The following is a 10,249-nucleotide window of genomic DNA, read 5'->3' as shown; positions in this document are numbered from 1 at the left end:
ACTCAGCTTTCCTCCCACCTTTTACACATGCAGACTTTGATCACAGAACACATACAGTAAGATAATTTATAAAAAAAATTATTAGTCATTATGACCAAATTTTATCTCCTAACTCAACAACAAAATCTCAAAGTATAGCTAACCATTAATAACTAGGTAACTGCAGAAAAGACTTGCATGAGCAGTGCCTCACCCTGAGATCTCAGTAGAATGAGCTAAAATACAGCATGTGAAAAGATCCTCTAACTGCCTTCCTCCTATGAAGCCTTATTGTTCTTTCTTCCATAACTTTTCAGATATTTAAGCTTGTCTAGCCTCCTAGGCCACCTGAATCTTAATGAGGCTCTCACCACTGCAACCCAACACTTGTTCTTTCCTTGCACTGCTACCAACCACCATGTCTCCCCTGTGTTTACTTCAAAGCACTGCTACGAGAATCATCTTCTAATTCATTGTCAACTTCTTCACACCCCCTCACTAACCTCCTTATTCTCCTCCAAGTTCTCAAATGTAATCTGTTAGTCCCTCCAATATTTAGCCCTACAGTACCCATCAGATCTCGTTCTTAGCCATACGTTCATCTTCGTTCATCAATGAGAGCAGCCTCAGCTTACCCCTCCTCAAAACTAGCCTTCTACCATAGTGTGGATAGTAAACACCTGAAAGGCAAGTACAGGACCAACTGTGATGACTGCTCCTGACTGACCAGGAACCGGCTCATTACTCTCTCCCTCACTCACCAGGTGTCACCCTCCAGTGATACCTTGGTTTTCAGATGCTAAAAACTTCCATTAGGCCTCAGAACACTTTGCATAACAAGGCCCCAGTTTCATTGTCCTTGCACTGTTACTACTCCTGTGTAAATCTTAAGCAATGACAGGGCTTGTGAGGTAGTTTCTGGAATACACGTCCCAATGCTGCTGAAGTAGTCTCTATTACAGAAGATGAAGATGTGAGAAGTTAACATTTTGAGATCAGGCTTATCATCCCCCATCAGCAGTATGCAACAGAAGCACATATAGATGTAAGCCCAGTTTATAAAATATCTGATGGCACCATCTCTGAGGCTGTGTAAACCAAATGCACGGTAGGTAATGGAAAAAAACTGTTTATACACATGTGCATATACATATGTATATATGCTTTCCTATTTAGTTAACATTTTATGCATGATTATGGCTGACCACACTGTTCTTCATACTGTTTGTATCTTGATGTGCACCAGAATCAATCAGCTTCAGTCCCAGCAGTTCTATTAGTTTTTATCTCCTAGCATTTTCTGAAAGTGGCTCCTGGTGGCTTGTATAAATAAAAGTAGCATTTTACAGGAACAACAGATTTATAACTTTAATAAGACTGCCCTCCTTCCTGCATTAAAGTCTACAGTACATGACAAATCAGGTTAAGTAAGCTGGTATCAAATCTGAAGCCAAACACGTTTTTGAGCCTAACCTTAATTCTCTGAAGCGCTTCAAGCTTATTTTAAAGATGTTAAATTATTGATAAGGAAAATCAATTCTTTTTCCAGCTCAGGCAATGTCATTCAGTCATGGCATATGCAACAATAGCTAAGGTAGCTTTTCTGTTTTATTAACTTCACTTTAGAATTAAATTACCTACCTTTTCCTCTTTAGAATCCAGATAAACAGTCACTATGGACAGCTTCACAACTTCTATTAACTTCAGATGAGAATAAAAGATTTGTCTGAAAACAGACTGTCAGAAACAGACAAAAAACTTCTGAGACGCCTGCAAACTCCTAAGTTTATTTATTGAACCAGTACTATTTAATCAATATCATTAAACTTAGACACTTCAGCAAATAAACCATGATGCATTCTGTTCTGAAAATAAACAGTTTCCTCAAAGGATCTGAAATAATAAAACATATTCAATCCAAAGAGGCAACCAAAGAATCACAAACAATCCTGGGAGAAAGTAGGCAGATGGCAAGAACAATTCTTTGTGAGCAATAACCTTCCTGAAACAAAAAATTTAGAAGTATCTACGTGCATACTTTTGCTTAGACTTGTAGTTCCACGGAATAGCAAGTGATTTCAGTCCCAGTGATTTTATTCATTTTCTATCTCCTAGCATTTCCAGAGGACATCTTGGGCACAACAAAGGATAAGCTGATGTAACTTACTGCAAAAGTATCGCAACGATTATAGTACAAGATACACGAAAGAAGGAAGGAGATAAAATGATGTTACCAATCTTCCCTGTTCTAAAGTAGAACAGCAGTAATGAGTAAGCAATTATTTATGAAGGAGCAACAACCACACTCATGCCGTACCCCCAAAATACCCTAACCATCAGCTTTAGAACTTAATGATGTCAAATGGTGAGTTAATGGAGAAGTCTCTTGAGCTTTCCTGTTGAAGATGTCCAGTTTAGTATGTAATATGTAAATATCTGGTGACCTATACAGATAGAGGAAAAACTGATTCGCAGGGTTAGTTAGTTACTATGCTTCTCCCATTGGACACCTCAGCCTATACGCCATTGGATTATTATGCAAAGTAAAACAGTCTTAACAGATAAAAATTAATAGCTGTGTGCACACAACAGAAATATCTTTTTTCCCCTGAACAGCCTACCAGTTAGGACACCGTCCAAGACTTCTGTGCCAAATGCAAAAAGTCTGTTCCGTGTTCTCTGATGAGTGCCACCAGAACAGAGAAACAGCAGATTCTTTTCTGTAAGTGACACGAGCCAGCAATGCTGCAGCTCCCCAAATGTTCCCAAATGAAACCATTCAGCAAAAAGAATGCTGTTGCAATTAACTACTAAACAAGCCAATGCACATTTTTTGATGAATAAAACGTCTCTACATACACCCTACTCAGTTCTAATATGAAACCCATAATACTGTTAAGTAATAAATACCTGTTTTTCAGTCAGCCCCAATTCAAATGTGAGATACAATCTATAGCAAATAGCCAGAGAGGAAAACTATTTGGAAAACATACACACACCCTCAAAATACAGTGGAATTAATTTCTTTGTTTTAAGTAACTCTTTCTAAGCTCTGATTTTCATGATACTGATTCTGATCTGAACAAATGAGACATTCACTGTGGAAGGAAGCTTACCGAAGTGCTTTAGAGAGAGCTCATACGTCTAGGCAAAACACAGCCATTTGCAGAAGGTAAATAACAGATGTTATTTTTCCTTCTCCTTCTTACTTAACCACTATTGCATATGCTGCCTCTCTGCCCACAGAGCCTTACAGATCTGCGCTGCTCCCTGCCCTCGGGAAGGGTGAAGGAGGAGCAGCAGCAGCAGCAGCGTGGCTGGTGAGGCCCCGCAGCTCTTCCTCCATCCCTTCACATCCTCCAGCAAGACTCTCAGCCAGCGCAGCGCTGCGGGACCGCGCTTACTGCAGGGAGGCACGGCAGCCCATCGGAATAAACACAAACCGCCCCAACTCCAAGGCGGCGAGGGCACGCAGCTAGCTCCGCACGCCCCCGCGTTCCCCCGGGCGCGCAGGGACAGCGGAGCCCGCGGCGCTCCCCTGCCCACGTCTCGGGGCCTCCGGGGGCGGAGGAGCCCCCCGGGCCCGCCGGAGCCCCCCGGGCCCGCCGCCCCGACCGGCGGCAGAGGGACCGCAGGCCGCTGAGGGGAGCGGGCGCCCCGCGCGCCGCCGGCAGCCCCGCCCGCGCCCCCCCGCCCCGGCCGGGGCAACGGCTTCAGCCCCCGCACCACGCACGCGCCGCCGGCCGCGCGCAGGCGCGGTGCCGCTCGCCGCCCCGGGCGCGCAGGGCGGAAGCCGGGACCGAGCTCGGCCGCCCGCCGGCGCCCCCCGCGCTCCCCCCTTCCCCGGGCCCGGCGCGGCCCGGCCCAGCGGCGCCGGTGGAGAGCGCGCCCCGCGCGGGGATGGCGGTGGGACGGCCGGGGGTGGGCGCGGCGCTGGGCGCGGCGCTGCTGGCGAGGCTGGGCCTGGTGCTGTACGGCCTGCACCAGGACGGCGCCATGCGGGTGCGGTACACCGACGTCGACTACCGGGTCTTCACCGACGCGGCGCGGCTGGTGAGCGAGGGCCGGTCGCCCTACCGACGGGCCACCTACCGCTACACCCCGCTCCTGGCCTGGCTCCTGACGCCCAACGTCTACCTCGCCGAGGTCTTCGGGAAGCTGCTCTTCGTGGCGGGGGACTTGGCGGCTGCCGTCGTCGCCTACCGGGCCCTGCGGTACCGGGGGGCCGCCGCCGGCCAGGCCTGCGGGTGCTGCGCCGTCGCCTGGCTCCTCAACCCTCTGCCCATGGCCGTCTCCAGCCGGGGCAACGCGGAGGCCCTGGTCGCGCTGCTGGTGCTCGCCACCCTGCACTTGGCGGAGGCGGGGAGCGTAGGCAAGGCCGCCGTCTGCTACGGGCTGGCCGTGCACGTGAAAATATACCCGCTGACCTACGCGCTGCCCATAGCGCTCCACCTGCAGAGCAGGCGCGGCGGCGGGGAAGGGGCGGTGGATACGGGGTGCGACAGAAAAGCAAAGTTCGCGTTCGTAGCGTACCTCTGGCAGCTTTTTGTAAAGATGCTGAACCGCGACGTGCTGCTTTTTGCAACGGTTGCTGGATCCGTGCTGGCCGCCTTGACTCTTGCATTCTATCACCTGTATGGCTGGGAGTTTTTGGAGCATGCCTACCTCTACCACCTGACCAGGAGGGATATCCGTCATAACTTCTCTCCCTATTTCTACATGTTGTACTTAACTGCAGAGAGCAAATGGAGTTTTGCCCTTGGGCTCGCAGCTTTCCTGCCCCAGCTGCTTTTGCTCCTGGTCGTGTCCATAGCGTTTTACAGAGACCTTGCCTTCTGTTGTTTCCTACATACCGCTATTTTTGTGAGTTTTAACAAAGTATGCACGTCCCAGTACTTTGTCTGGTATCTCTGCCTCTTGCCCCTCATAATGCCCAGTGTTAAGATGTCTTGGCGTCGCGGTGTGCTGCTTCTCTTTCTGTGGTTTGTTGGACAAGGCCTGTGGCTCGCTCCTGCGTACTTTCTGGAGTTCAAAGGATATAACACTTTTTTACTCATATGGTTGGCAGGCTTGCTTTTCCTTTTTATTAATAGCCTCATAATTGTTCAGATTATTACATATTATCAAAAAGAACCGCAAGTTGCAAAAAAACTCAAACAACAGTAATAAACAGGCCAACATCCAGAAACAGCCCTACTATCCTTGATAAGGCTTTTCATACTGCCAGCACTTTGTTTAATATAAATGCGCTGATTGGCCTTAATTGCCCTGAACGGTGTCTGCAGGTGTACCTGTCTCCCATGTGGACCTTGAAACTGCATTGTAACTTTCTGGCCAGCACCGCCTCCAGCCCTGTCTCCTGCTGCTCCTGACCAGACTCCCTGGAAGGACCCTGGACCAGTTCATCACTTACCATGTCTGGGGCTGCAGGTGGAGCAGCACCCATCTCCTCCTGCCATCTCCAGACACAGTGTGACTGCACCCTGGTCAGTGAGAGTACGGCCTGCGCTGGGGTCACCCTCAGCTCCTGCTCGTACCCCGTCATAGAGCAGCTCCAATCTTCTTACTCCCTGGTACCCTTTTTCTCATTGTTACTTTACTTGTTGACGACTGTGGCCTCTCTCTAGGAAACCAGGAGATTACAGAGGGATGTTGGAGTTTGACAGTCTTGGACATTCCAATACGTGGGTGGGGTGTTTTGCAAGGGTTAAGCTAATGAATGAATGAATATAAGGCAATCACTTAATATGTACACTGGGATTTATTTTTTCTTTTTGCAGTAACGTTTTAGCTATACAGTGATTGTGGCCTGTACCTGGTCTTTTTTCAGTGAAGTAGGAAAAAAGTGGTTATTTCTTATGAGTCATTAAATCCTTGAAACTTTTAATTTATTTTAGAATTCAGATATGCTCACTCATTCAGATCCTTATTTTTGCCTTTCAGTGCTGTTTGAATTTTTGAACACATTTATCTCCCTTGCCACGGAGGAAGATTTTTCCAAATACCTGTCTTGGATTGCAGAGTTGCATAAAGCAAAAATACTTGTGTTCCTTGCTGTCTTGAGCTAGAAGGAGGCCGCTAGTTTAAACTGCAGTTAACTAATAGTTATTGTGGATGTTAACAGTAGCAAATGCAAAGAGTCAAAGTATGGCTAGAATGACACCTGTGTCCCAAAAGCACTACAGTATACCAAAAAGTAATTGGAAATGTAGTTTCTCAGTGCTTCAATATCTCTACTGTTAAAAGTAAATGAAAAAGAAAGTGAAAGGAGTTGAGTAAGTGGAGCAGTTGCCAGAAGAAAAGGAAAGTTTTGAAATAGGAAGCTCTACAGCCTGTCAAAACGAGGTATTTATTCCCAGATGAGACACAAGAAGATGTGGAGTTGAGTGTCAGGTGGTAGGGAGAGGAGTTGAGAGCCGTTCTGGAGTCAATACCCTCAGGAACATCCTGTGAGAGATTTGGTGTACACAGCCCTTGACAGAGATGGAAACTGGTGATGTGTTTTTTAATAAAATCTTGAGTTCAAATAGGCATATGCCAAATTTAAGAATTTTCCTATTTGCCTCAACTTTTCGTTACATCCTATGGGAATGTGAAACCCTTAGTGTGTAAAGTGGAGCAGAGCTTCAAGGCAAAATAACTTCAACCACTCCGTGAGATTCCCAGGGTTGTCAGCAGGAAAGAATGTGGCCGAGCAGGTTTGCCTTTCAGGTTCATGCTTGCCATGCTGCCTCTCTGAATCCTGAGGCAGCCCTCTTCCCCAGGACTGCAGAGCTCCCTGCTTACTTATGTACAGGGTTTTTTTTCCTGGTTGTAGTTATACCTCGTGAGGCTGAATTGCAGTCTTTTGATCTATGAATTTTTCCTATTGCTTCTCGGCCCCGTCGAGGTGGTTACACAAAAGGAGAGGAAGCCCCTGAGCCCCAAGGGCCCAGAGCCAAAGGGTGTGTTACCAGGAGGTGTGACTATGTCCTTACACCATTCTGGCCCAAGTCAGCAGTTCTGATGTGTCAGGAGGAAGGATGATTTCCCTGCTCAGGGTGGTGGAGGGTGGTTCTGCTCCCCCCCTGGAAGGCATTCTGCTTTTCCCTGCCAGTCTGCACTCACGCTCACCTTCACGTTGTGAAGATCCTGCCAGCCTCTTCTTTGTAAATCCAGAAATTGGATGAGGCAACAGATATTCTTTTGACAAACTGTCTTGGTTTTTCAGGCAGGTCTTACAGATGTGGCACTAATTTCCTTCCCCTGGCTTTGCCCGGGATGAAGGAAGAAAGACTTGTACATCTTCCACAACAAGTTTATCAGTCACAAGACTGGTAGCACAAGCCACTTTTATACACAGTTTAGTTCTATATTTATCACCAAAACATTTTGTATGTGCTATCAGTGTGTGAAGAGAAAGTGTCCCATGTGGTTTTATTTTCTAAGGTAGAGTTTAACGTGCTCAGTTAGTGTTTTACCAGAAGACTGAAGAGCCTCTTCTGTGCCGATACCTCTTTTCACCCTGTCCCAACATGCAGGCGGTAGCTTGTTTTCCCTTGCAACTGATCTTCTATTACCCCTTATACATTTTTCTATTGCAAATAGCATGTTTTCTTCCCCCAAAGCAATGGGTTTTCTCTCTTTAACAGACCTAATTATGCTGTTTCCAGACTTTTCCACTCCCCTAGTTTTTTTCCTTCTGTTGGCAAAGAAGGCAAATGAAAGCCAAAAGGCATTTCCAGCTTCAAAAACCTTTCAAAAAAAAAAAAGGCATTTTGAGTTTCTGTCATGACAGAATTGTAATGGTTTTTTTTAGGTAAGAAGTAATTGCCTTATGACAAATACATTCTTGATTCATTAATAGTTAAATCATTTTGAGGCCTTCAGAAGGCAAGCTCTGCAGCAACAGGGACCGAAGAGTACCTTCCCTTTGCAGGTCAATACCAGCCCTTCAGCAATGATTTGAGAAAGTCGTGCATAAATAAGTTATAAAAAGGCTTTTATACAAATTTAGAGTTACAGTCATCAATTTAATAATCCAGTATGAGTCCCTCTTTTTACAGTTGTTGTTTTGTAAGCAAGCTAGTCACCCAAATGTGTTTGGGATTTAGAAATAATTCAGTGACTCATAAAAAGCTGGATGGCAGAAATGAACTGAAAGAGACGAACAGGAGAGATATCTGAGAGTTTAGATCTTGCAAATTGCTTTAGATAGTTAAGTGGAATTGAATATTCATTGATAAAAAGCATTAAATCAAAATAATTGTAGCTGAGTGCAGAACGAGTTATAATTCATGAACAAGTCATGGTGATTAATTATAATGACCTTAGAATTTACCAAATTCATTTCCTATGGAACATTTATTGGTTTTGATGGTGTTCAAATTCTTCTGCTTAATAATTTTATGTCCATTTATCTTCTGGAAATTAGGAACTGAAGTGTCTGAATGCTAGCTTTCATTCTGTACCATGGGTTGCAAAATTGTAATGCTATTTTTTTTTAAAAAAAGTTTGAAGTGCCCAATGTAATGTGTCTCATTTGCACAAATTTTTTACGTTGCACTGAAACCAGCCCTGAAGTGCAAAGTGCAAGATGTGAAAGACAAAGTGAAAAGAAGAAAAGAAATATCAAGACAAATAACCTCTTTTCCTTCCTTTTTACACCGTAGCCTATAGTCCAAAGGCTCATGAGTGGATTCAGAGGTGACTTCAGTCAAAGCTTCAGCATGTAACAATGATTTGCTGTAACATTTATAAATGGAATTACTCAAATAACAAGGTAAACAAAAATACAATAATAAAAGTTTCATGAAGTTTTAGTATGAGCATGCTAAATTACCATCTCTGACACAATAACTGTGTACTTGGTCCTTATTAAGTAACTGCCCTGTCTGCATTGCTAGCATTGTATTGACTTCTGTAATAGTAAAGGCAGCAACTGTATGCTCTAAACTGAGCTCATCAGTTTTCTTTTTCAAAGAAACATTGAAGTTTTTATATTTAACAGCAAGGGAAAACTCCCAACGTTTTTCCTAAGGTTTTGTAGAGAAAGCAAATGTTAAAGGACAGTAAATTATGAGCAAGTTGTTCTGTGTTTTTCAGCTGAGAAGAATGAGGCATCTATTTTAAAAGGGCTGCAGAAATACATAGTGAACACATGGAACTCAAAAAGTATATTCTTCATTTATTTCCCAAAGGCAGTTGCAGAATGCATATCCTAATGATAGCAGCATTATGGAACAGGATTATCCTGAACTTAGAAAAAACCTTTTACTCAGACTAAAACCGAAGCACTCATGCAACTTTCTTGATTAGGGGCATGTTTATGTGCACCATATGCATAAAACATTTACCTGCACATACAGAAGCAAAAAGAAAAGTCCCAGTCAAGACAGCTTTGAATAATACGATTTTTTGGAGCTGCCCTCTTTAAAACATGTTTCTTATATTCAGCACTCAAAATCTCTAGTGACTCTAAAACTTGTATCACATAAGTTTTGATGCATATGGAAAGTAAAAGCATAGGCAGCAGGGATCTTGAGTGGTAATAGACACGTTCAAGAACCAACTAATTCTGTCTGACTATTTGAAGGTACACACCAGTATCCTGATGTTCTTCATTACAACAATCTGCACTGGTCATTTTATTTGTGTAGGAGCCTTGCTTCGGTCTTTATGCGTGATGAATGAGGTCAGAGACCTACGTTTTGTATTAGTAAAAGTATCAGAAAGTTAAAAATTTCTCTTGATGAAGCAGTACCTTTTTTTTTTTTTTAAATTACATTACTTTTCTGTAAGGACCTTAATAAATCCATGCAATAAATCCATGTGATCCGTGCATTTTTTAATAACTTTTAAGTCTCTCTTTCATTGGACACTGTCCAGTATATACAAAGAAGACCAAAATCTGTCATTTTTTAACAGTGTATGTAAATAGTATCTTGTTTCAGCAGAATTCCTCATGCCTCTCCTTTCTGGCACGTGCTAAGGTAGGCTTGGGCTTCTGCAGAAACAAGAGGTTGCTTATTGGAGGCAATCTTAATGCACAGATAAAGCTTTAGCTTCAGCCTCTTATTCTTAGAGCTTAACTTTGAGCCTTTAACATTGTCTTCAGATAAAACATTTCATAGCTTGCACGTAAAGAAACGACAGATAAGAGATCCACGCTATTTCCTGTGGAAATTGATGGGCAAGCAAGCTAGAACATCTGTGGAAGGAATATCTAAAGGAAATGTCTGTATCTGATTATATATGAAGGCAGAACTTCAGCCTTGGAAACCAGCTGAAA

The 10,249-nt window shown here is 44.1% G+C and overlaps 1 protein-coding gene across 1 annotated transcript; it reads left to right on the top strand.

The window, feature by feature from the left end:
• The first annotated feature begins 3,853 nt into the window (after nucleotides 1–3,853).
• On the top strand, nucleotides 3,854–9,784 carry PIGM (phosphatidylinositol glycan anchor biosynthesis class M). The gene has a single exon (XM_030035782.2). It carries the CDS (start codon nucleotides 3,880–3,882, stop codon nucleotides 5,143–5,145), a length of 1,266 nt encoding a protein of 421 aa, XP_029891642.1. The 5' UTR covers nucleotides 3,854–3,879; the 3' UTR covers nucleotides 5,146–9,784.
• Nucleotides 9,785–10,249: the final 465 nt, after the last annotated feature.

This window comes from Aquila chrysaetos, chromosome 13, assembly GCF_900496995.4.
Source record: "Aquila chrysaetos chrysaetos chromosome 13, bAquChr1.4, whole genome shotgun sequence".
Taxonomy (NCBI): Eukaryota; Metazoa; Chordata; class Aves; order Accipitriformes; family Accipitridae; genus Aquila; species Aquila chrysaetos.
Note: the sequence above shows the minus strand (reverse complement) of the source record. Positions and strands in the feature narration are given on the sequence as shown.

Bases quoted from the DNA above. Each gene is read 5' to 3' on its own strand.
- PIGM (XM_030035782.2), top strand. From the start codon at position 3,880: ATGGCGGTGGGACGGCCGGGGGTGGGCGCGGCGCTGGGCGCGGCGCTG.